At 41.8% G+C, this 27,465-nt stretch overlaps 1 protein-coding gene and 1 long non-coding RNA gene across 4 annotated transcripts; one reads left to right on the top strand and one right to left on the bottom strand.

Annotated features, from left to right (window-relative positions):
- The first annotated feature begins 14 nt into the window (after positions 1 to 14).
- LOC125394645 (uncharacterized) lies at positions 15 to 25,180 on the top strand. Of its 3 annotated transcripts, XR_015738934.1 has the most exons (5): positions 15 to 221; positions 2,387 to 2,512; positions 3,967 to 4,048; positions 4,882 to 12,426; positions 14,347 to 25,180. It is a non-coding gene; the product is annotated as an uncharacterized LOC125394645 (long non-coding RNA). The 3 variants fall into 3 exon arrangements; XR_015002221.2 differs by having other exon boundaries at positions 4,882 to 25,180; XR_015002217.2 differs by lacking the exons at positions 3,967 to 4,048; positions 4,882 to 12,426 and having other exon boundaries at positions 21,696 to 25,180.
- Positions 20,009 to 26,549, bottom strand: LOC125394644 (sodium-dependent glucose transporter 1B-like). The gene is made up of 3 exons (XM_048425563.3): positions 26,415 to 26,549; positions 25,064 to 25,180; positions 20,009 to 22,688 (listed from the first exon to the last, which is right to left on the bottom strand). The coding sequence occupies exons 1-3, from the start codon at positions 26,461 to 26,463 to the stop codon at positions 21,727 to 21,729; spliced, it is 1,128 nt and encodes a 375-aa protein (XP_048281520.2). The 5' UTR covers positions 26,464 to 26,549; the 3' UTR covers positions 20,009 to 21,726.
- Between the last annotated feature and the right edge of the window lie 916 nt (positions 26,550 to 27,465).

Here is a 27,465-nt window from a genome sequence, read left to right as displayed (position 1 = left end):
CCCTCCGGATCGCAGGGCGCCTGCGCGGATCACGTTGCGGAAATGAGGCTTTTAGTCAACCAGGAGCTGTCTTCAAACCGGAAGTTAAGCTGGTTGCCTTGGGGATCGGATTTCCTGGACCAGCTGAGTTGTCATAGTAAACTGAGCCCGGGAGTTTTGCGCCTGGGGCACACTAGGCAGAAGAAGCAAGATTTGCAGCCTGGCACAAGACGAACCAAAGGGTAAGAAGTCACAAAACTTAGGAAGAAAACCCGCCTAGAACTACAAGGTGGTAACTTCCTCAGACTTCGGGATCACCTGGAAACCCGAAGGGTTTATTGCACTCTGGTCTTTACACGCTTTCCAAAACCTTTGCCCTTGCTTCTTGAACGTACGAGATTGCTCAAAGGCAGCTTCTTACTCCACAGCTATTGACTCTCACGTGTAAACTCACACATTAAGTATCTGTTAATTTACAAAATACTCAGAATCCCACGTGATCCCGTCAAAGAATAGGAATCTTAAGAGTCACAATTCACCAAAGGCCAGACAACAAACCACTGGCCTTTCCTGAAGAGTCAAATAATAGCTCAGGAAAGAAATCCGGGTCAAAACGAGCTGCAAGCACTTGCCCGCCCTAGTTCTTGCAGACAGTTTTATTGTTATGAGTGGAGCTGGGTGTTTGTTTGCCAAGTGGCTATGCCAACTGAAAAAGAAAGATCATGTCTGTACATGACTACAGATTTGGTTCTTGTTTAAACACAGGGACCACGGCCTCAAATGCTACAATACTATTCTGTATCTGAAATTCTTGTCTACTTATATGTCTGTCTCCATTACCCACTCCCACTTAGACTCAAGCTACTACAAAACTTAGTCTTGTTGTTACCTGTAAAGCAACATTCCAGCTTCATTTATATGGTCATTAACTTCTTCTCTATTTGTTTCAGAAATATCTCTTAAATTGGTTTCTAGCTCCTCTCCAGTCCAACTATCTTAATGCTTGTTTTCATTTCTCACGTAGAATATGTGAGGAGGGGAGGAAGTGGAAATTTTGATTGGTATTATTTGTAAAGTAATAATTAAAAATATTTCAAAAGTTTTCTGATTAGGCTTCAAAAGTGTGTTTTGAAATTTTCAGTGGGACACTGAAATTTAGAACACAAAAATGATTAAATAACGGCATTTTAAGATGTGAATTATTCTGCATGCTACAATACCAACACACTGGGCAAGATGCCCGCTCAGGTTCAATAGTGACGTTGCTACTAGCCACTTTCTGCTTGGTTTTGAGGCCTCCTCCACAGGAGAGAATTCTTGTCTGGTCCTGTAAATCTCTTCAGAAGATCATGGCTGGGAAGATCACAGGATCAGGAAGGAACTTCTGTTTTGCTAAGTAGATGTGTTTTCAAACCTCTTTCTAAAGACTTCTACTTGTACCCATATACAAGTGTTCCTCTTGGCCTTGGTCAGAGAATTTTGGTTTTGCAGTAGGCAGCAGTCAGTGCAAAGACGGATAACTGGTCAAAGGGCTGAGCATGAGATTGTTGAGCACTCAGTCCTAAATGGTGCATAGCGACGCCTTCCCTCCAGTGCTCAGGGGACACTGAAGAAGCGAGGGTTCAAATGACCCTTTCAGTTAAGGAGAATGCCTCTGTGCCCCCTGAAGTGGAGTACTCATTTGTGTTTGGGGCAAATAGGACATGTTGAGTATACCTGTAAGCTATTGTTGGGGAGGGCTGTTGTGGGATATTCTGATTGTACTCTGACATTCCCGAGACTGCCCAGGAAAGTTGTACCTTGAATCGGGGACAGAGACAGTAAATAGCTAGCTGATGGAATTGGCCACCGAGAAGCCTGCAATTGGATAGAGAAGACACCCAGGAATGAAAAGATGGGTGGGTACTGAAGTTTGAGATCTCTTGGTTTTGGGATGAGGGAAGAGGCATGTCTCTTGTGGTGTCTCCAGTCAAAAAACAAGGTCAGCTAGTCGCTACTCAGCCTCTCTGAGCTAGAAGGTTTTCACCCCAGTCTTTGACTCTTAAGTCTTATTGATAAATAAAATGATAGAGACTTAATTTAAACTACATATCATGGTCAGGGGGCCAGAAGCCCCATACTGTGGCCTAAGTGGCCAGTGGAGTGCTGACCTAGGGGCCGTGGGGCAGCAGACGATAATTAAAATTTCAGTAGATTCATGTGCAGTCACTAAGTCATCAGAAAAGCATCAGAAGGCTTCCAAAAATATTGCTTACCCCAAGAGATCATTTTCCCTGGGGTCCAGAGACTTAAATTGTGTATGTGTTCCATAAGAGGCAACTGGGCACTTAGGGGTATTATAGGCTTTCTCTTTGGATCCACCCAGAAAGTACTCTGGGGGTTGAGATTGTCACCCTTCTCTTGCCAGGTGTCCCTTTGTTTGTGGCATCATCTGTTGAGCCTGAAAGAGGAGGTCAGAGATAGAGTTGTCATCATGAACAAGACAGACTCAGCACTGCAGTTCCACGGAGCTCTTGGTGCCCCTCTGCCACTGGTATTGTTACTCTCTGTTTCTGCCGCGTTTGTTTTAGAGTGTCCTAGGTTTTAGTGGTGGCTACTTGGGCAAATCGGTAACATTCAGTGATTCTGAGACCTGTTAACTATTTCAAATGGGCTGGCCAGAGGCAGTCAGAAATCCTCTTTGTCTCCACAGCATGCCAGTAACGCTGCACCACTCCAAATGGATAGCAACTGTCTATATGACTGTTGGCTGTTTTGTGTTCTGCCAAATGGCGTGCTCTGGTTAAAACTCTGGTTCAGCCCTCTGAGCAGATGGAATGCCAGGCAAATGAGCACATGCACTTATGTTAAGACGGGTAGTTTAACTACATATCCTTCCTGAGAATGCCCTGCCTGTCTCATAAATAAAAGCTGTCAGTAAATACAACCAAGTAGACTGCCGTTTCTCCTATGTGACGGAAACAAAAATAGCTGTTAGGAGCAAAAGGACACCAAAGAAAAGGTACTGTAAAACCTACCACTGAAAAAGATTCTCTAGTTAGAGAAACTCTGAGTAACAAAGTGTGGGGATTAGGTACCACTGGATTGCAAGGACGACTGTTCAGCTTATGGCCTAGAGATTTTGCACAAATATCTATCGTCTTCCATTTTGCTTCTTTGTAGGTAATATTGGGGTGGTGTGAGGGCTGGTGCATGGTATTATGAATCCATTTTCTTGATAGTCTTCTATGATGGTTTGATTTCCTCTCAGGATTCTTGCCTCAAATTGTATTTATGTTTTTATTCTAGGCAAGGCTTGCTTTTATCTATTGTTATCTCAACTGGGGCAACTGATCTTAGTCATCCTACATCTGGTTTTCGTTCTTTTGTTTGTTTGTTTGTTTTTTCAAGACATGGTTTCTCTGTATACCCTGGCTGTCCTGAAACTCACTCTGTAGACCAGGCTGGTCTCAAATTCACAGAGATCCACCTGCCTCTGCCTCCTGAGTACTGGGATTAAAGGCCACCATCACCTAGCACCATCTGTTTTTGTTATTGTTTTTGAGGGCTTTTTTTTTTGCACAAATTCTCCTTGTGAAAAGGAGGCTGTCAGTTTTCTCCCCTTATTTGACCCTTTCACGAGTTGCATGGAGAAAATTTTTGGACTGGGGCTTCTCAGTGTCTCCAAGTTAATGATACTATTCCCTTTTGGAGATGGATATGTGAACATTTTGTTTCCAATGAGTCATATTCTAACAACTGGACAGGGGCACAGTTTACCAGGAGGAAGAAGTGTTGCCTAGTTTCTCCCAATATAAATTTTGTATGTGTGGTGGTTTGAATGAAAATGGCTCCTGAGGGCTCACAGGGAGTGGTACTATCTGAAAGGATTCGTGTATGTGGCCTTGTTGAAGGAAGTGTCTCACTGGGGGTGAGCTAGGGGGTTTCGGTTGTTCAAGCCAGGCCCAATGCTCTCTCTCTTCCTGCTGCCTGCTGCCATGGATGTAGAACTCTCAGCTCCTCCTGTTCCATGTCTCTGTATGCCACCATGCTCACCATCATGAGGATAATGGACTACATCTCTAAAACTGTAAGCCAGCCCCAATTAAATGCTTTCTTTTTATAAGAGTTGCAATGGTCGTGGTGTCTAAAACACTAAGATAATAGGATTTGACTTAAAGGCAGCATGAGTAAATTGGAATTTCCCACCATTTGAATTTTATTTTTATTCTGGGGGAGATTTTAAACATGGTGGGACGTAAAACAGAGTAGCTCAAGTTTCTGCTGGGGGTCTTTGTTTCCTGTTGGTTAATAATTATCTCTATTTCTCCTAACATATTAGTAGTGGAAAACTCCCTTATTCCCCAGAGCAGTCCTGTTATTGTCTGCCTTTTCTTCTTTCAAAGTTTCTTTCGGAGGGCTGCCCCTGTGAGAGAACACCTATTTTACTTGCAGTCTCTTTTGTCTTTTTTCAAGATGGAATGAATTAGGTTTTTTTCCCTGTGAGCTTAACTGTTCTTGTAAGCTAATAATCTGAATCGTGCTGCCTTTTCCCTTTTTATAATAGTTCTAGAAATTGCTAAAGTATCAAGGTCTGATGTGGGAGGTGGCGTATGCTGTGATTTGTTTTATTGCCATTGGTTAATAAAGAAGCTGCTTTCGGCCAATGGCTTAACAGAGTAAAGCCAGGCTGAAGAGATAATGAGAGAGTAGGCAGAGTCAGGAGAAGCCATGTAGCCGCTGCTGGAGACAGATGCCTACGCTAGAGCCCACTGGAATCTTGCTGGTAAGCCACAGCCATGTGGTGATACACAGATTAATAGAAATGGGTTAGTTTAAGATATAAGAGCTAGACAGAAATACACTTAAGCTATTAGCTAAACAATATTGCAATTAATACAGATTTCTGTGTGGTTATTTCAGGAGTCTGGGTGGCCGGGAAACGAACAGGCAACCTCCAACAACAAAGGTCTTCTGTGGGAAGGGAGACCCATGCTGTATTACTGTGTTTGACTAAATGGCCAAATTTTCTAGCCCTTCAATAATGCAGAATTGGATAACCATCACTTCCACCACCTCCGAGTTCTAAGAATTCCTGGGCAGTTTGCAATTGTGACATAGAAGTTAGCTACAGTTCTTCTGGCCTTACCTTATAGTGCTGTATTTTGGCCCCATCAGTAATTTGTGGAAATAATTTTGGTACTACAGCAGAGGCAGTTTTCTAATTGATGGGAGGCATTTTTAGCATTATCAATCCTGTTTTTATCAAAGTCTGAAAGGGGATTTCTCCATTCTCCACGCAAAACCAAGAGAGGGAAAGGGGCCCTTGGACTGCAGAAAGCAAGTAGGACTGCCCAAGTTTTCCCTCTTTTCCCCTCCCTCATCCTCTTCCCCCCTTTCTCTTCCCCCCTCTATCTTTCCTGACAACCAAGGGACAATCCCTCTGTTCCTGGTGAGAATCTGTCTTCCACTGGAGCATCCTGCCATGCTGGTCTGCTTACCACAAGCCCAGAACAGCCAGGCCAAGCAACTCTGAACTAAAACTTCTAAGCTCATGACCAAAATAAACCTTTCTTCCTATAAATCTGTTACCTCAAGTATTTGGCAAATCTGGAAAGTTTGAGAGAACTTTGATGTGCCAAAATAAAAGACATGAAAGAGACTGGAAGATGATATGGAAAAGGTGCTAGGTCTACACTGTGGTGGGCTTCATGTGCCATACCAAAAGGTTTGGATTAGCCAGGACACATCTACTAGCAAGACAAGATTAACAAAATAGAAACTGTCTTCTAGGTGTGTCAGCTTACTAAGTCATCTTTTTGTTCTGGCTCAGTTTTTGAGTCAGAGTCAAAAGCAACCAGAATTCCTAACTCTCCTCCTCCTACCTCCCGCATACTAGGATTACAGACATGCACACAATACAGTCAGTTTTACTTGTACAATTATTTCTAAAATCAGGTTTCCTATCTGTCAAAAGTTTAATTACAAGTTTGCTTTAAAGATACAATTGACTTAATATAAGCATTTAGGATTAGACAGCATCTCATTCTGTAAAATAGGATTATCCCTCAGCTGAGTTGAACAGAGAGGTACTTGACTTTGTATTCAGAAGAACTGACAAATCAGAAACAGAAAGAAAAGCAGATGAATCTATAAAAAGTTACTTTTATTGTCTGGTAGGGTGGTATATACCTGTAATAACAGCCCTTGGGAGGTAGAGGCAATTAGTAGTAGAAGACCAGCCTTAGCTACAGTAGTAAGCTCAAGGCCAGCCTGGGCAACAAGGGACCCTGTCTGAAAAGAAAGCTCTGTGATGTGGGATGTCCTTCTGTATATGTGTTCCTTTTATTGGTTAATGAATAAAGCTGCTTTGGCTTATGCAAGGGCAGAATATAGCCAAGCTGGAAGAGATGTAGAGAGTAGGTGGCACTGAGGAGACACCATGTAACTGCCAAAGAAGAAAGATTCCAGCCAGAACCTTAGGTAAGCCACAGCCTTGTGGCAATACACAGATTAATAGAATGGCTTAATTTAAGATGTAAGAGTTAGTTAATAAGAAGCCTGAACCATTGGCCAAACAGTGTTGCAATTAATATAGTTTCTGTGTGATTATTTGTGTCCAGGCAGCCGGGAAACAAACGAACAGTCTCTGTTTACAGATGGTGCCCAGTGTTCAGCAATATGCATCCACATAAAGCCTAAGAAAGTTTTAAAAAAAAATACACTCCTAGATCCACAAAACATGGGAGCCAAGCACTTCTTGGTAGCCACATTTTTTCAGATAGGCTTTGTTTGCTGCTTATAAGCAGAGGTGACTCCTTTAAGAGAAGGCTTCCTGACTCAGCATAAGCAGCAAAAACAGCATAGCTTCTTTAAGGGAAGGCTTCCTGATCCTTGCTGGTAGCATGAATGGCTCTGGTTCTTTTGGGAGGTCCTGCACTTAAATGGGGTCTGTGAGCAGCATGCCACATGTCCTTAATGGCAACATAGACCTGCTGCATCCCTGGAGCTGGGGCAGTAAGCGTGACTTGCAGAGGCAGTGAACATACCACTGCCATGTTGGACTGGAAGCCAACAGAGAGGGGTGCAGAGTTGGTCCTAGCAGCACCCACTTAGTATTTAGAAAACAAATATGCTGCTGGTCAGAAAATGATTACAGATGCACAATAAAGACAGACTCAGACAGAAATAAAGCTCTGAAGGGTCATAGTGTAGTTAAAGCACATATGTAGACTTGGGAGAAAGAAGAAAAGAGTGTAGACAGTTAAAAAATAAAACAAAGTCTTTAAAGAAACATAAAAAGTAGTATAAAAGAATGCAGACAGTCACAGATGAAAGGAGTAAAGAAAATTAAGCCTTGTAAAGATGAAAAATACACAATGAGTCTGGATTTTGTATATTATTCTGTTTTCTTTGGATTTTTTTGACTGAATGAGCTAATTAGAGACATTTCATTGTACAGGCTGCTAAGCTAAACCAATTTAAAGGTATCATGACTTCAAAATTTGAGGCTAAGGATATGTTACTTTGGAAAAGAGGTTCTGCTTTTGTTTCCACAGAGGATGAGAACGTTTGGATTCCTTCTAGGCTAATGTAGTTTGGTGGAACAAGACCTCCTGAAAGGTTTCTGTGAACCCTAAAAATATTTTGCCTAACAAACAGCAGGAAGCAGTTTGGAGAAAACAATGTCCAAATTCCCAAAATGATTGTTTTTAAATGTTTGTTTTTATTTAAATGGGGATATGATATAGAGATGAATACTTTGCATTGGCATGGATCTTGATCTATTGGTACAAAGTTATGGTTGATTTTGTTATGCTGTGTATATGTATACTTTACTCTTGTTTAAGGTATTGTGTTTGTGCAGTTCATTTTTTTATTTGATTTTTCGAGACAGGGTTTCTCTGTGCTTTGGAGCATGTCCTGGAATGAGCTCTTGTAGATTGTGCAGCTCATTTAAAGATGTAATGTATAATTAAGAAATAAAGATTAATAGATAGTCATTTATATTAGTTAAACTTATAGTCATGTTAGTTGGGTTTTCTAGATATACAGAGATATATTTCAGTTAGATAGATAATCTTTAACACTTCAAAGACCTATGGAATATGGCATTTAAAATGTTTTAAGAACTTAGATTTTTCTAAACAGTAAGGCATGTCTGCTTCTGGCAGCACCAATTACTTCAAGAGGTTGATGGGCATTGAAGAAACTCGTTATAGAATTTGCCTTCAATGTGACAAGTTTAGACATCTGGGCAAGAAATTGCTCTTGCCTGGACTGCTTGAAGGTATGCTATATAAACTGGATATGCAGGACCCACAGAAAAATGACTGCTGAACTTGCCTAAAGAAGGTGAGACAGTCCTTCAGGGTTCTGCTTTATGAAAGAGTCTGCCAGACATTCTGTAGGACACAGAAGAAAGCAACTGATGAACTTTCCCATTACAAGACAGAACATATCTTCAATTTTTCTGCTTCATGGAAAAGTCTTCCATGAAGACTAAAAATGGATGCCCCAACATTATAGAAGAACTTTGGGTGACTGTCCAGGCAGTCAGATGTGTCTGTCAATTCTAGAGTTCTGAAAGTTGCTTATAATGCACTTGGGGTCTTTGAAGAGTTGAAGACATAGTTTTCCTTAATTATGATAAAGAATAAATTAGATATAAAACTTTAGACTCACAAAGATAGGATAGATGACCAAGTATTTTTCTTAATTTGGCAAGTGTAAATGGACTAAATATTGTAACTATAATTCCTGCTTGATAGCTGTTTTGTTATATGTAATTATACTATGTTAAAGTTAAAAATCTTCCTTTTTAATTAGACAGAAAAAGGGGAGATGATGTGGGATGTCCTTCTGTATATGTGTTGCTTTTATTGGGTAATGAATAAATCTGCTTTGGCTTATGCAAGGGCAGAATATAACCAGTCTTGAAGAGATATATAGAGAGTGTAGGAGGAGTCAAGGAGATGCCATGTAGCTGCCAAATGAGGACTCCAGCCAGAACCTTAGGTAAGCCACAGACTCGTGGTGATACACAGATTAATAGAAATGGGTTAATTTAAGATGTAAGAGTTAGTTGATAAGAAGCCTGAACCATTGGCTAAACAATGTTGCAACAAATATAGTTTCTGTGTGATTATTTGGGTCTGGGCAGCCAGGAAATAAACAAGCAGTCTCTGTTTACAGCACTGTATCCTAGGCTGGACTCAAACTTAACTTTGTAGCATAGCATGGACTAGAATTCATGGCAATCCTCCTGACCTTCCAAATTCTAAGATTATGAACATGAACCACCACATTTGGCCAGAAGCTACTCTTCTTAGGGAGCTAAAAGAGACTTCTTCATCTAGGGTTAGTTCACTGGAAGAGTGCTTCTGTAGTATGTACACGTACACGTACCTGGAGTCTAGCCCCAAGGCAGAGAAAGGGAGAGAAACCCATTTATCATACCTACTTGTCTAATCTGCCTAGCTACTATGTTCTGATTGGTTGCTGCCATCAGACTCTAAACCAGTGGTTCTCAACCTTCCTAAGGCTGTGACTCTTTGATACATTTCTTCATGTTGTGGTGACCCCCAACCATAAAATTATTTTCATTGCTACTTCATAACTATAATTTTACTACTCTTATGAATCATAAGAGTTTAGCCACTGTTCTAAACTCTTGATGACAGAAACCGTGTCTGATTTGCTTCCCAGAATATCCCAGCATGCACACCATGACTGGCAAATGCATTTACTCCAATTATGGATGCACAAATGACCAGATAAAGGGTTAAAGGTGTTCCCAAGGACTAGAACTGGAACTGTCACTGAACTAGAGCAGCTCTGTAGATGTGTGGAGAATTGAGGCCACATTACAGTGGACTAGCAAGGAGGGAGTTAAACACGTTAGAGGTCATATACATTATACATTATATATGGCAGCTATGAGAAGACATTAAAAGTAGCTTAATGAAAAGAATGTGTGCTTTGGAGTCACATGAATTGAAATGTCAGGGATAGCAAGATGGCTCAGTGGGTAAAATGGTTTACTACATAATCTTATGCCATGATATTGACCCCTCCAGAACCCACAGTGAGAACCCAGGAAGACTGACTCTCACAAGTTGCCCTCTTCCACACACACTGTTGGGCACTTACACATGCACATCAAACAAACTCACAATAATGTAAAGGACTGGTGAGATGGCTCAGTGGGTAAGGATGCTTGTTCCCAAGCCTAAAGACCAGAGTTTAATCCCTGTAGCCCACAGGGTAGAAGGAGAGAGCTGATTCTTGCTATTTTTCCTGTGACCAACACACTTACAGTGTGGCATGCAGAAGGCAGGCAAGCTGCAGAGAGTCTGGAATTGCTTGTGTTTTGACAGAACTTCCAACCACAGAATCCACCTTCCTCTCTGCTTGACCGAGCAGCAGCGATGGTGACAGCAAACGGGACACCTCTCCATCCCTGCTCGTCCTTCAGAGAGGATGCACAGTGAAGTCACCCACAAAGGGCACAGCTTCCCCAGCCCTGCATTAGCTCTGCACAGCAGAGGTTTCTGTTTCTCAGAAGGCCTCGGTTCTCACCTTTGCCTGAGATTACACTACAGAGGAACTTAAAGGCTCAGGTTCCACTGCAAAGAAGTGGGCATTTCTGTGTAAAGGGCCAGGCATTGGTCATTATGGAACACTGCAAGGTAATTGCTACATAGGTTGGGTTAAAATCCATGGAACCAAAGGCTTATCATTTGTGCTGGGGGACAAGGGACACCACAATCACGTTTCTGCTGGGTCCTTTCTCCTCCTGAGGCTTATGGGTTCTAGAAGGGTAGAAGTGATGGCCCTTTGCCCCCTTCAGTATCTCTAAGCACTTCTCATATCACAGTCCAGAGAAAAGCAATTTGTACTCCAAGATAATAATGGCAATATCAATCTACTGGTAGTATGTTTAAAATGATAAAAACCTTATCATTTCTCATAAAGCTGGACCTTGCCAAGGGCGGTTCTGGGGTTTTCTGTAGCTGAGTTTGCTGTTGTGAGGACATGCGATCTTCAGGACCCTAATGACCATGGATGTCACTGTCACTCCACTTCAAAAGCCATTCTGCACACTTGGAAATGTTCAGTTTTGTTTTGGTTTTCCATCAAATGCTTTTATTTTTCAGGTAAGCCTTCTCAGACTCCTGTGGTAGGTAAACTATCCTTTCTGGAATGCTCTGTCCCTGAGTCACTTCAACAAAGGGTCATGGCTGAAGAGGTGGCTCAGTGGGTGATGTGTTTTCTGGGCAAGCCTGGCTACCTGACATGTAGAAGTGGATGGAAAGAACTAACTCTACAAAGTTCACACACATACACACACACACACACACACACACACACACACACACACACACACACCACACACACAAATAATTTTAAAATAAAACAAGGTTAAAAGGCCCAAAGGTTCTCTGGACTCAGAAGACAACATGCTCCTCCCAGAAGTTGCATTTTCTGTAAGTGATAAGGGACAGGACTGAAAACTGAAGCCCTCGCTTACCCTTGGTGTCAGAGGCTGTAATCTAAGCTCCAACTCACCCATCACAGTGTTCCCTCAGCTCTACCAGACAAACCTGACACTGGTGTTAGCTTCCCTTCCCGGGGCTTTCTTCGTTGGGTTTAGGTACATTAATTCACATGCATTGTGCTAAAAAGAGGAAAAACTGTAAATGAAGATTGACCCGGAGACATAAAAAAATGCTGGAAATTCTCAGATCAAACAGCAAACAATAATAAAGAGTGCAGCTGCCTTGTTTTTCTGCAGCTCCATCTGGCTGTACTAGCTGCTGGACTGTACAAATGTGGTCTTAGCTCTGCTCGGGTTGAGGACTGCGGGCCTTACCCCCAGCAGTGCTCACTGAGCACAGCAAATGTTTGGTCTGTGTCTGTGAAATGACTGACCTGTGTGAACGTGGACACTTTTTGGTCCACAGGTGAGGGCTGTAATTGTATCTATTATAAAGGGGCACCCATTTATACCTCTTCAAGTGTAAGTATTTATTGTGTTAGCTCTTATCCTTTTGTATAAAAGTACAGTTTTTTTTATACAGGAGAGATCGCTCAGCACTTAAAAGTGCTTGCTGCTCTCCCAGAGTACCAGAGTTCATTCCCCAGCATCCATGTAGAATGACTCACAACTGCCTATAACTCCCGTTCAAGGGAATTCAGTGCCCTCTCCTGACCTCCAAGGGCACCTACACACACATAGACTACACGTACACACTAAGTAAATAAATGTTAAAAATAGACTCTAGTAACTTTGACTAATAGACTTTTTCAAGAAGAATTTTAAAATAGCTGGTTTTTTTTTCATTCCATTTGAAAAGAAGAACCTTGTTCCCAGGGTCTGCCAGCGTCGTTCAGGTACCCACTGACAATAGTCGCTGAGTCCAGTCTACCCTGGAATGAACTAAAAGTGAAATTTCCCACTGCGCGGTAAGTGCTTCTGCTGTCAGAGTAGTGTGTGTGGGAGGGTCAGATAGCCAGCTCTCTGGAAGGGCAGTGGAGCAGACCTAGAAGCCAGCCCACTCACTTCCTTCACAGTGTGGCCAGAAACCCCAGAGGGTAGTCTCAGTAGAACAGTAGCATTAAGCTGGGCAATGATGGTGCACACCAGGCTCATCTCTGTGAGATTGAGGCCAACCTGGTCTACAGAGCTAGTTCCAGGACAGCCAAGACTACACAGAGAAACTTTGTCTTGAAAAACCAAAATAAATAAATAGACCAATCTCCGTTCAACATCTAGACAGAAGTACGCAGAGGATGGGAGCCTAGAGAGGGGAAGCAGGAACAATCGTAAAGGGCAGAGATGCTGTGAGAGGCACAGACTAGCCAGTCCTCGGTTCTCAAGCCCACACCTCTCCTTCCAAGGCAGCCCAAGTAGGAACCAGTGTGTGTGATGCAGCACTACTCACTTAGCAGAATACTGGGATCAAACCCTTTAGCAGTCAGTACTTCTATCACGGCGCCAAACGTACATGAGAGATTGCTTAACGCGTAACAAGTTGATTAGGGCTCACAGTTGCAGAGGTTTCACTTGGCACTCAACTATCTCTGTGTCTGGGCCTATGGTAAGAAGGATCACCATGGAGAAAGGCCTGGTGAGGCAGAGCCACTTACCTCGTGGAGGCCAAGAGACAGACCCAGGGATAGATGGGTACAAGAGACGTCTTTCACAGGTTCACCTACATTGCCCTACTTAACAAGTAGACCACACCTCCTAATATTCCCATCTTGTCTCAAATCCTAACACCACAATGCTAAATAGTACTCCAAAGATAAGAGTGGAAGTTCCTAAGTCTGCAGTACCCAGCACACAGAAAGATCTCAGAACAATTGCTTAAAATACACAACACAAACTAGAAAGGAAGCTTTAGTTTTACACTTTCTGAGTTCATCCTCTCGCTACATGGATGATATCATTGTTACAGATCAAACAGCTGTCTAGAATCTGAAACAATACTTCTTTGATTGAAACTTAATATTTATACAGTATATTCCAATCATGGCTTCTCCCTCATATCCTTCCAGATCCTCCCTACCCCCATCCAATTCGATACCTTCTTTCTCACTCTCCCTTTCTTTAGAAAAGCAAGCAAAAAAAAAGAATAAAACAAAACAGAAAAAAGTACAAGAAATATATTACATGCATACACACACACACACAACCTTTTAAAACACAAAATCTGAAACCATAATGTATAAGTATAATACCAGTAAAGTAAAAAAAATCCTAAAACCTTAGGAGACAAAAAGAAAATCTCTAAAAGTATCACCAAATTAATTTGTGTTGGCCATCTATTGCTGGACATGGGATGGTTGGTATATCAAGTGAGACTCCATTGGGAAAAGTAATTTTTCCTTTACAAGTGGTTGACACTTGGAGATGGGGTGGGGGCATGCATCCACTTCTCTTAGTTGGACCCCAATTACCTTGGACCTGCACAGTCCCTATGCATGCTGCCATGGTCTCTGTGAGTTCATTTGTACATCAATCTGATTGTATCTAGAAGGTATGGTTTCCTTGGTATCTTCTATCTCACAGTGTATTAGTAAGGGTTCTCTAGAGACACAGAACTTATAGAATGAATCTCTTGCTCAGTCTCTCTGTCTCTGTCTCTGTCTCTCTCTCTCTTTGTGTGTGTGTGTGTGTGTGTGTGTGTGTGTGTGTGTGTGTGTGTGTGTGTATTGGAATGACAGTCCCACAAGGCTGAGAGTCTAGCTGGTCTTCTGTATACACGGGAGTTCGGAAGAAGTATGCTTCAATGCCAGTGAGGAATGGATGTGCTGACAAGGTGAGGGCAAGCAGGTGAAGAGCGAACACAATCCTTTCCTTCTTCCACTGTCCTTATGCAGGTTTTCAGCAGAAGGTGTGGCCCAGATTAAAGGAGTGTCTTCCCACCTCAAAATCTAGATGAAAGCTGTGTATCACTCTGCATTAAGATCCAGATAAAAGCCTGGGTTTTCCTGCCTCAAGATTTAGATAAAAGCCTGTGTCTTCCAGCTTCAAGATCCAGATCACAAGTGTGTACTCCATTTTTTGATTGTAGCTCATTCCAGATGTTGTCAAATTGACAGCCAAGAATAGCTGTCACACACAGCTCCTACAATATTTCTGCCTCTGCTTCCACATAGCTCTCTGAGTTCTGGAGGTTTGGTGGAGACACCCAATTAGGACTGAGTGTTCCAAGGTCTCTCACTCTCTGCACATTGTCTAATTGTGGGTCTCTCTACTGCAAGAGAGGAAGCTTGTCTGATGACGAAGCTTGCCTGAGTGGGTATAGCAGAATGCTATTAGAAGTCATTTTCCTGCTACATCTGTTTAGCAGGATGGTAGGATTTGGGTTTCCCCTAGGTCCATGGCCTATCTAGTCTCAGGTTCTTGACCACCCAAGCAGTGTCAGGCATGGGGTTCATTTCATTGAGTGGGCTTACATCCAATCAGATAGTGATTGGTTACTCCTACAAGCTTTGTGCCACTGTTGCACCAGCATATCCTGCAGGCTGGAAACAATACTTGGAAAAGTGTGCTTCTGTATGCTAAACATGACAAGAAATGCTGGCACATGTTATAACACTTAAGATCCATGAAGAAATTATACTTCAATTTTTTATTAAAATCACTTTATTATAATGAATTCACAAATAAAAGCATCACAAGACTAAATGAAGGATGCTGAGGGAGCACATGAAGCCACTCAGAAGCTTGCCCAAGCTATACATTTCAGTATATAGCTGAAATGGCCATTCTGAAGCCATGGAGCTTTGCTTAGGGTTTTACCCTTTCACTATCAATTACATTTTCGTATACTTGTCCACCATAAAAGAGTGTGGGAAAACATTTCTAGTTAAAACTAGACAAGGGGGATTAATTCACCTTATATTCTGTTCAAAAGATTGAAAAGGCAAATCATTCAAGATCCTTGTCTCATAGCCAGGTGGTGGTGGCACATGCCTTTAATCCCAGCACTTGGGAGGCAGCGGCAGGCAGAACTCTGTGAGTTGTAGGCCAGCCTGGTCTACAAGAGCTAGTTCCAGGACACCTAGGACTGTAACACAGAGAAACCCTGTCTGGAAAAAAAACAAAAAAAAAAATCTTGTCTCGTGTGACAACTCCAGAATTGTTCTCCAAACTGGGTATTAAGTAATAATCAAACATGCCAGAAACATCCCATGTCAAATTTAAGAGACCAGATACTAAATGAATTCTGAAATTGAAAGTGTAAACCAATATAAAAATTTAAAACACATAGTAAGAATTGATGGCTTTAGGCAGAGACAGCTCTTTTGTTTCCCAGCTGCCCAGACCCGAATAATCACACAGAAACGATATTAATTACAGCACTGCTTGGCCAATAGCTCAGACTTCTTATTAACTAACTCTTACATCTTAAATTAACCCACTCCTATTAATCTGTGTATTGGCATGAGGCTGTGGCTTACTGGTAAGGATCTGGCGTCTGTCTCCAGCAGCTACATGGCATCTCCTTGACGCTGCCCTCTCTCTCTCTCTGTTTGGATTTTCTGCCTGACTTTACTCTTCTAAGTCATGAACTGAAACAGCTTCATTCATTATCCAATAAAGGCAACTCTTATACAGAAGAACACCCCACATCAGATGGTGATTGCAGAAGCCAGTCTTCTCGTAACCAAGAGCTATGAGTCTGGGAAATGAACCAATGTGCGAGGGTGGAGGAGAGTGATCACAATGCACTTCATACATGTATGAGTTGTCAAGGAGAAATAAAACATGGGATTCAAGTTCAGCCTAGCTCAAATGACAGCTGACCAAAGTATATTTAGGAAAAGGGTTACAAATCCTCTTCCTAACCAAGTGTGATTTTATACACTTTTATCCTTTGATACCACTTAGCTCCAGTGTCTGCATCATGAGCTCTTAAGTCTAGGCTTTTCACAAAGATGATGGGAATTAAGCAAGTTATTAAGGTGTTGACAACATATTCTTGCCTCTAGATACTGCTAATTTCCTGAGGAACAAGAAATAAATGCATTTTGGCAACATCTCTATGAATAATAGTATGTAGATTCACTAGCCCTCCAATACAGCAGCCAATAGTCAATGAAGCTGTTTCTATTTAAATTATAAATGGATTTGCCATTATACAAGCCATAGTAAATAAATAAATAAATAATTTTGAAAATTAAAATAAAACATTATTGAATCATTAGTATGAATTGGGGACAATGTTAAATACATCCTCCCATTGATTTAAAATCCCCAAACTGTTCTGTGAGATAGATGAATATGTCAATCTTGAGATCTAAACTCATACTAAAAGTAGCTTGTAGTATTATAGGCCAGCACAGATAAGGAAAATGTGCACCATTGCAGAAACTTCTATTGGCAGGACTGCATTAAGGATGAACTCCATTAGGACAGGGACTCTGTGTGTGTCAGAGTAGCCCTGCCCCAGATGCACATCAGCAGAAAATGCAAAATTAGTGGCACTTAGGCGAAAGATACAGCTCCAAGGCGGGACACTTGTCTGGTATGCATGAGGCCCTGGGCTTAATCTCCAGTACTGGAAAAAGCAAGTTAGTGCTCTACAAACATGAAGGAAATGACCAACAGTAAGTGACACATGTGGGGAAGCCTAAACATACCTGGTTTACAGCTGGAGCTGTTTCTACAGGGCATTTTGTACACAGTGTGTGCTGTGTGCATATGCCTATGGGAGAAAGGGAGCAAATGTGTTCAAAGACTCCCCAAAGATGGACCATTGTTACCCAAAGTGGGGTGTCTGAGCCAGCAACTCCATCATCTGGAGGTCTGTTGTAGCCCTACACAACAGCCATTCTCGTTTGGTTTGTGGAATCCATTGTGGATTTTGAAATGTATACCACATTCTTATCCCATGGTTATCTCCCTGGGTTCCATCTTCGGTCCTCCAAAAGCAGAGGCTAAAGGTAGACCCCTGTTTAACAAGCTTCACAGAAGTTGCTAAGGCCTAAGAGCTTCAGAAATGCAGTAGAATGAGGCAAGGGTCATTTGTAAATCCTGCTTAAGGAAAAGCACAGCATAAATAAATAGCAGCAATCAGTATCTGTTTATCCACCGGGTCAGTGCAAAGTTGTTAAGTCCCTAGGATGAACTCATAGCTGGGTGAGGGTGTGGACGGTTGTGTTCCACTAAAGCAGTAACTGGTGTTGCAGAAACCTTCATGTTGGCTTAGCTTAACAGCCCCACAACCAGATGTCTCTCTGTAGTCTGCTCATTAGCAGTCAAAAAATTCAAAGAAAACACAGTAGTCTACATAATCCAGGTTCTCTGTGTACTTTCCATGTTTTGTGGCTTTTTCTTTGATTTTACTTTTGCTGTTTCTTTAAAGACCTTGTTTTATTTTTAAAAATTATTTTTATAACCATCTATACTCTTTTCCTCTCTCCCAAGCCTATGTACATTTTTAAAGCACACTGTGACTTGTTTAGAGGTTTATTTTTGTCAGAACCTGTCTTTATTAATCTGTTTTGTGTGTGTGTGTGTGTGTGTGTGTGTGTGTGTGTGTGTGTTTCAAGATAGGGTTTCTCTGTAGCTTTCAAGCCTGTCCTGGAACTAGCTTTTGCAGACCAGGCTGGTCTCCAACTCACAGAGAACCACCTGCCTCTATCTCTCCAGTGCTGGGATTAAAGACGTGCGCCAGCCACTACTGCCCGGCTGTAATTTTTTTTTTTTTTTCTGATCACTGTTTTAAACTGTCCAGGGGGCATGGCTAGGACCAGAGTGGCTGCTTTGGCTGTTGGTTCTGTCCTGCTTGACTTTTCAATATGGCAGAGGTAGCAACGGGTTTCATGCTCCCCCCCCCCTTCATTCCTCCAATCAGGTAGCATGCAGCTGGCCCACAAGCCCACAAACTTTTTTTTTTCTTTTTTTGTCTGTATGAGTAAGATTAGCCGTTCTGTACTGAGACCTGTGTGAGACTGTGGAAACCCACCACGCAGCTTAGCTCATGGCAGCTGGTAGCCAGCTCCATCTTATAGGCAGGTGTTGGGAGATACGTCTCTGCACTGCTGCAGTTGGTAGAAAACCATGAGACTAGGAAGCCCTATTTTTGTGAGTTTATAACCTTTAAAAAAAATTCTAGGTGTTTTGGAAATTCAAGAGCTTCATGTTGGACACCATTTGTAACTGGAAGTTTCTCTCTTGCCGTCAGCTCTCGAATAACGACTCAGAGGCTTACTAGTAATTACAAACTGTTTGGCCACTTAGCTCAGGCTTATTATTACCTAGCTCTCAAAACTTAAATTAACTCATTTTTATTATTCTATATTTTACCATTAGGCTTGTGACTTTTTACCTCATATCTTGCTTCCTTGGCAGCTGCTGGTGTCTCCCAGACTCAGTTTTTTTTTTCCTGTACCTTTATTTGGATTTCCCACCTGGCTCTATTCTGCCTGGCGATTGGTCGTATCAGCTTATTTATTAACCAATGATAATAAAACATATTCACAGCATACAGAGGAGCATCCCACATCAACAAACTAAAGCATGTTTATCAAAAGGACATTTATAGAAATTAGGAAAGAGAAAACATACAGTAGTATGGTAGAAATCCAACATCAGTCAGCTAAGATATAGAAAGAAATACAATCTCACATCAATTTCAGTCTTGTCTAAGGATGACACAGGCCGGCTTTGCCATGCTCAGGAAATAGCCTTCCTTATCTCCATCCTTAGTTACAAAACACCCTCTTCTCAGTATATTGGAATCCCAGGTATTTCAAGTTCAAGGAAAAGCCCAGGAGGCTGCACAAGGAGTCCAACCCCTAGGAAAGACTGCTTTATTATAAGCTAAAAAAATTGTCTGTTTTTAATAGTGTTTATAATGTAATTGATGTCTAAACCCTGAGAATGGAACAGACCCTGCCTACAGCTGTGCACTGAAGTGGCGCCTCTCTAACACTTCTAACATGCTCTCTCTAAGTACCAAGTGACCATAACTGCAAACAGCATGTGCAGATAGAGCATTCTGTCTGGGATGGAGGCACCTGTCTGTCCTCTTCTCAGGATACTGAGGAAGTAGAATCACTTTGAGCCCCGTTATTTGGAGCCAGCCTGGATGTTACAGTGAGACCCCCCATAACTTTAAAAATTATCTGTAAAATAGGATAATTATAATAATTAGAATAATCACATTTCAATGACTAAGATACTAATCATAATGAAGTACATTATTTCTATATTTGTATGGAAAACATACAATTTTTTAAAGAGTTGAATGATTATTTCACATCTGTTTCAAGATGTTAAAGTATTAGGAAAAGATTTATTTTGGGATGGATCAAATGCAGCACTATCCTGACTTGGAGGTGCAGGGTTTAATTCAGAAGACTGAGGTAGAAGGTTCACCAGTTCCAAGCTGGTCTATGATAGACAACAAAACATTATTTCAAAACCAGACAAAACAGGACAATAATGATAACAAATTCAGCAATGAAAGTGCCTTTTCATATAATTATTCAAATAAAGTACTAAATTGTTAGCATATATCCACAGAAGCACATTCTTAAAACTTTTTATTGTCATCTTAGGAGAAGGAAGGGCTGTTCAGCACATGTCTTGCACGAACTCCAAGCCCTGTGGGTTTCTCACTCTGGAAATCCTCTCACTTGCGTTCCCAGTGTGAAGGACAAGGAGGTGACATGAAAGAAGCCCTCGGCCAGTGCTCATCGTGAATCTAGAAAGCAGGTCTCCACTTGAGGGAAAGTAGTCCTCCTGTGTTCTCATAAAAGGACCAAACCAAACAAGTTCGTAGTATTCTTTAACCCAACACTAGGGATAAGGTAAAGAATTATATAATGTATCCTCATTTCCAAATATGCTTCCATGAAATTGTTATAGAGATAAAATGCCTACCCAGTGAGAAATCACACTGCACACTTAGAGATTAATAAAGAAAAACCTCTTTACAAAACCCCAAAAAGCCATGAGGCTGAGTGTGGCTAATGCCCAAAGAAGAGCTGGCCTTGAGTTGAAGGTTTCCTAGCTCTTACTCACACCTTAGGCCTATTCTTTCCACAAATGTTGTCATCCTTAATTCTCTCAGGTCCTGGCCCAGGTTATACTTGGAACAATTTAAGCAGACATAGAAGACCGCATGTCTGGACACTGGTGGGAGATTTACACACAAACATATTGTCAGAATAGTTTGTTGAGTAGACCAGTGTTGTGACATAGTTGCTCCCAGATTCATCTTGTCAGGGCACAGTGATGGTTGTCACCCTGCTCTGCCCCCTTCAGCTGCCCTTTAGAGGTATGTTCTTTGATATGGCAATGGGCCTAATGATTGGTTATAAGACCCTTTCGTTATGGGGATGGAGCCTAACTGGAGGTCAGTCTTGGTGAATAATCATTTAGCAGAAATTTTCTCAGCAATCCTAAACTTAGATTATGGTACAAAGTTTTCTCTCTTGAGTTTCTAGTGAGCCTGGTCAGCACACTACTTCTCTTCCAGTCGGCTTGGAGGTGACACCCTTTAATTAAGTGCTATTTCATCTAGCAATCTTTCCTAAGCAGAGCATATCCTTTATAGGATCAATTTTACTACTTCCAGCTTCTCTTGCATCAAAACTCCCCTCTCCCACTCATCCAAGAGAAAATGGACACCTGATCATTTGCGCAGCAAAGGTCAATCCATCCCACATCTCCGTGGTACCTGCCTACTGGAGCACTACCAATTTCTTAACTAGAAATGCCTTTTAGCACGCACCACACCCCAAAAAACCATATTTCCTGATAAGTCTTCCAAACAGGAGCCTCGTTACAAGATCCCACTATATGAGATCCCTTGGTACGTTATGGAAGACTCTGGAAATTCCAGAATTTTTAAAAACAGTTCAGCAGCTACTGTGTAGTAGCTCTAGAAGGTGACCCCGGGGAATTGCTGAGAACTTCTATGGCTCCCCTGGCCGGAAGTGTAGGAACTATGAAGTTACTAAACAATTCTTCTTTTCCAAATGTTTGTCCATCTTCTCCTGGTGTATCCCAGGGGGGTCACAGCCATTACCTGAGAGGCCTCACACATGGAGGTGTTTGGGAATTGCCCAGAAGCATCAGCTGTGGGCTCTATCAACTAGAAATGTCTAGACTCCTCGGTTACAGATGCCTCGAATACTTCATTTCAACTACTTCAGAATGTGTTCCATTTCGTTTTTCTGCATCTTCCCATTTCTTTTCTGTCTCACAGGCATTGAGCCTAGAGCTGGAAACAAAGTTCTTCAGTCCTCACTCTTTCTTTCTTTTGACTGGTGACGCAGAGGTAAGGTGGCTAATTTATACATCACAGGAAAAAGAACTCCAGTGAATATGGCTGATGCAAAACAGACGTACAGAACCACTGGCAGCCCTGGGTAGTGTCTCTCAATTATTCCAATGACTGCAGGAAAAGCCATTTCCCCCAGAGAAGCACCAACTACAAAGAATGCTGCAGACTTCCCAGTTAAGGTGGTGTACTGCTCAATCCAGGAAATGCCGCTGGGAAATGTGGTTGCCATCGAGGCTCCATACACAGCAGTCGCGATCCAGAGGCAGAGAGGGCTCTTGTCAAAAAGCACTAGAAACAAAGATGAAGCAAGGCTGCCAACATTGCTCAACACAATCATGGTTCCGGGCTTTAAGAATGTTGCAAAGAAAATGGCCAGGCCCCTGCAGGCTGAGAAGGCCCCCCAAAAGACAGAGTTCAAGCCGGCTGCCTCAGTTTCTTTCATGCCAACATGGGTGGTGGCGAAGGAGAATATGTAAGAACCAAATGTTATCTCAGCTCCAACATAAAAGAAGAAGAAGATGAAGAGGAGGCAGAGCAGGGCCCAGTGATACTTTGCTCTTCGAACTCTCTGAGCAGATGCTGTAGATTTTTTCTGCCTTGAGCGTTTCTTACAAAACAGACCAAACAGAAAGACAGAAACTACTAGAGCATAGGTGCCGATGGAAACGTACGCCCACAGCAGATTCATGTCCTCGGGTACCGCAAACAGAGAGTCTGGGGTGGCTTCAGAGGTTTGGTTCAGCATTAGAGGATCAAAGTCGGACTCTGTGAGGTTCTGAGTGGACGCTGTTGTACCCCAGGCCAATTTAGCCAGCAGGGGAGCCAGGAAGGCACCCAAGGCAAAACTGAAGTGCAAGGCCTGCATGTGTGGGGCTCCTTTGTCTCCCCAAAGAGCCAAGATGAGGACGTTCCCACCTACAAGTTAAAGAAATAATTTGACAGAAGTTTCATAGAGGATGAGGTGTCTGTATTGGGCCATGGGAGCTTGTGATGTTCTGAGTTTACACCAGAGCCACTCTATAATTAAGGTGCTCCAACCCACTGTCACCAGAGGACTGGGTTCCATCTCATCTTCATACATGAAGTTTACAAGTTAGTAAACCGTCATGTGAGCTAGGTACATTTGAAACAATTTATCATAAAACAATAGTAATCTCACTGGGGAGATTACTAACTGTGGCTTGAATCAGAATGGCTCCCATAAACTCATATATTTGCAAGTTTAATCCCCAGTTGGGGACCTGTTTAGGAAGGGTTAGGAGATGCAGTCATGTTGAAGTTTATCACTGAGGGTGAGTATTGAGGTTTCAAAACCCCAAATTTAGTTAATATATCCTGCTCCCTCCCTGTTTCCATCTCCCTCTGCCTCCCCTCCCCCTCTCCAAATGAGGATCTAAAGTCTTCACCTACTATTCTCCCATGCCATGCCTGCCTGGAAGCCACCATGCCCCTTGCCATGATGATCATGGACTCACCCTCTGAAATTGTAAGCTAACTTCCAATTAAATGCTTCCTCCTATAAGTTGCCTTGGACATGGTGTCTCTTCAGAGCAATAGAAACAGCAAGACACTACTAAATTTATTTGTAGTTTTGAGACAGTTCTCATATATGTCTTATTGACTTTGAACTTGTTATGTAGCTAAAGATGATCTTGAATTTTTGGTACTCCCACCCGTGCCGCTTAACTACTAGGGTTACAAGAATGTGCCATTCAGTTTATGCAGTGCGTGGGATTGAACACAGTAGTTCATGCACGCTAGGCGAATGCTCTGGCCAATTGAACTATATTCCCCAGGTCCGTATGTAAATATATATAGATACTAGGCAAAATTTAGTCTAATGGTGGGGAAACTGCCAAAGATTCAGTACTCCCAATTAGGTGTCAATTCCAATTGAAGAATATTGTTTGCTTAAGTCTAAACCAGATGCTGAACACCCAGCTGGGAGCCAGATTGCCCCAGAATTGTGGCTTACTTGTTATAGGAAACAAAAACAATTTTCAGAATTGTACACTACATAGTTTCAACACCCACACAGTAAAAAGCCAGAAGCATCTAGTGTTTGGTTATCTTTAAAAACCAGGTATTTTGAGACAATCATATGATTCCACACTGTAATTTTTGCATTCAAATGGAGCTTGAAGTATAAAATATTTCCATGATCTATCAAGTATTGTTTCTTCCCTTGGAACAAGAAAGGTGGGAATTGAAAGATAGGATTGGGGATAAGCAATGATCCACATGTAATTTAGGAGGTCTTCAGTGATAGAGTGAAACATGGAGATTTTCCGCTGCAGAGGAAGAGAAAACAACCAAAAACAAAGGCAAGAATATGGTGCCCTCGCGGATTTCTGTAAGTCTAGAACCCGGGTGCCCTCGCGGATTTCTGTAAGTCTAGAACCCGGGTGCCCTCGCGGATTTCTGTAAGTCTAGAACCCGGGTGCCCTCGCGGATTTCTGTAAGTCTAGAACCCGGGTGCATCTGAAGTTGAATGACTCCTGTGCTTCTGCAGCCGTATAGTAACTCTACCCTGTGTGGTGGGTTAACTGAGAATGTCCTCCATAGTCTCTGGCATTTGAATACTTGATCCCTATTTGGTGGTATACTAAAAATACTGTTTAGGTATGGTTAGGAGGTGGCCTTGTTGGAGAAAGTATGCGGCCAGGGCAGGCTTTGAGAATTTAAAAGCCTCCAACCATTTCTAACTGCTCCCCCTGCTTTATGCTTGTGGTTCAAGATGAGAGGTTCCAGCTTCCTGCCCCTACCACTATGCTTTTGCTCCCCCATTTATGGACTCCAACCCTCTGGAACCCTAAGCCCAGATAGTCTTTCTCCTACAAGTTGCTTTCATCACAGTGTTTTATCACAGCAATTGCAAAGTAATTAATATACTTTGTCCTATCAAATCATCGTTTTCTTTTATACTAGAGTGGTCAAACTCTGTCCCAGAATGAAAGCTTGCCCATTTGCATTATAATTTCCTGCAGAAATGGAGTCCTTCCATGTTTGGACAACCCAGCAATCTCTCATAAAGCAAAATTCACGTCAAAGTTCATGCCATAGTTCATGTCATAGTTAGTGTATAACAATGGTTGATTGTGATTTAAGTTAGTGTTTACCACCATGCCCAGCCCTGATTGGCAGGAAGAAGGGGTGCTGGAAGAGTAATCTGATTGTGCGAGTCCATGCCATCTTAAGAGCAAGACAAACAATGCCACAATTGCATATGATCTACTCTTCCTCATTGTACTATCCCCAAATCGGAAGATGACTCCAAAGAGTTCACTAACCTGTATCCACAACACCAACCGAAGCACCAAAGACAGACATCATGACAACCAGTAAGACTGCCTTCTTGCAGAAAGGAATGAAATAAAATCCAACTGTAGTAGCCAACATCGACACACCTGAAAACAGAAGACAATAAAGCCAGCTATAAAACAAGTATTCATCAGGGTCCTAGGTCAAAGGAACATCATAACAAATTCTAAAACTGAAAAATAACACTGAATTAAAACTGGTTGGTCTTGGGCTGGGCATGGTGTTACACACTAACTTTCATCACAACGCCTGGGAGACTGAGGTAGGTAAATCTCTGTGTTTGAGACCAGCACATTCTGCAAAGATAGTTTCAGGCCAGCCAGGGTAACACGGTGAGATCTTGTCTCAAAGACAATCAAGCCAAAAAGGTAAGGCCATCACCACCACCACAGTAAAATTTCAATTGTGAGTAGATGAGAGATACAGTTGCAATCCATGGTGGTTTTATCTAAATCTTGTATAATATTTGTAGACTACAAAAGTATTAATTACTACGACTTGGATACAATTCTATCATTGCTAATGATCAAATTAGAAATTATAAAAAAAAATTGTTTTAGTGTCTGTGTTAACCCCCAAAGTATTACTTCAAAGAGAATTTTTATATGAAGTAACAATGCAAGAATAAAAATCATAATAGATTACAGGGAAATTTTACCAAATAAGTTCATTTGGGGGATAAAAGGAAATGAAGTAACAGAAAAAAAAACAGTCTTTTAGCCAACTTTGGGAGTAATGATAATTACTTATTTGTCAGCAATAAATTATTCACCTTGCCTCCAAAGGAGTTTTATCATAGTAACCTAAAATTTTTTAATTATGCCAATTTATTGAAAAAGGCATGCTAACAACTCTGCCCTCTCTTCCAGGGTCAGGATCCGAGAGCATCCACGTGTACTTAGCTCTGACAAGGGCAATAGGACTGAAGTGCAGGCTACACCATTTCCCTGTTCCTTCATCTTCAACCCCAAGTCCACAGAGCCTGGCCAGGTTCCAGGAGTTATTCTGACCCATGACCCCAAAAGCCCTGCAGTACAGTCAGATAAGCAGAGCTTCCATGGTCAGCCAGCGTGTCCGCCTGGAGCAGAGCCTGCAGTAAAGGCCAGCACTGCTCAGGGTTCCCAACACTCCTGAGAAAGAGCTAATCAAGTGTTAGAATGTTTGGTATGGATTCTGTACGGAAGCCCAGCAGGCAGGGAGGATACCCACACCCATTTCTATTGTCAACCATTCTTCAGTCTATGCTTTTAATGCTTAAAGTCAAGTTTAAAATTCACTGGGGGGAGGGGGGAAGAAGCAAAAAAAGGAGTGTTTACTTACCCAAAAGTAAAAAATGATTCATATAGTCAATGAGAGCTCCACCAATCATGGTACCGCATACAAATCCAGAGGCACGGCCCACAAAAATGAGAGACAGACTGCTGATGTTTTGGTTCACATTTCTCGCCAAATCTGGAAATGTTGGCCCAAGGATAGCAATGCTTATTCCCTAAAATTTAAAATGAGAAGAGCTTTAAACTTACAACCACTAAATTGGTGTTTATTTAAATGGTGGTATTTCCATAATAAAGAATGGGAGGCGGGAATTGCAATGTAATATAGAGGTTCCCTTTATTCAAACAAGACAAAACGGGCAACCCTTCACATTAGAGGTATACACTCCTGTGAGTCGTCTTCTACTCAGTGTTTAAATGTTGTCTGGCTTTGGTTGCAATTCTTTTTAGATTTTGAATATCACCTTACAAGATTTTTATGTATTAATAGTTACTAAGAGATATCAAATATATTCTCAAAATATTTTATTTTAAATATACTCCATTTATTATTGATATAGGAATTTAGCTGTCAAAATTTAAATTCCCAAACATCAGTTTATTGCTCATGTTGGTTATGTTAAAAATGCACTCCTTCTGACATACATAGGTTTCTCTGACCTACACAAATACAATATGCTGGAAATCGACTATCTGAATGTTTCTAAATCTATAGTCTTCTTTAATGAAATTCCAAAGCCACCAGGAAGGAATCCAGACTTTTAAGGAACTATTACACGCACACATACAAAACGGTTTTATCAGTAAAATGTTGCCTTACAATGTGTTAACAAGAACCAAGGGTTGAAGAGGAGTCACCGGTCCTTTTAAGAAAAACGTTTCTAAGTCATCTATCTATATTCCAAGAGTGATTGATGGTAATGGCCCTGCTCTGCTTCAAACTAGTGTGCCCCCTTTTAAAAACTACAAGCGTGGACAGGCCAGCAGCAAGCACCAAGTTCAAGGAAAGAATACCGAGTACAGGTTCTTATCAAATTCCTTCAAAGGACTTTGAGACTTCAGCACACAGCGAAGGCTCTCTAGGCACCTATAGAATT

Source organism: Myodes glareolus, chromosome 1, assembly GCF_982192425.1.
Source record: "Myodes glareolus chromosome 1, mMyoGla1.1, whole genome shotgun sequence".
Taxonomy (NCBI): domain Eukaryota; kingdom Metazoa; phylum Chordata; class Mammalia; order Rodentia; family Cricetidae; genus Myodes; species Myodes glareolus.
The sequence above is the reverse complement of the archived record's forward strand: the minus strand, read 5'-3'. Positions and strand labels throughout refer to the sequence as shown.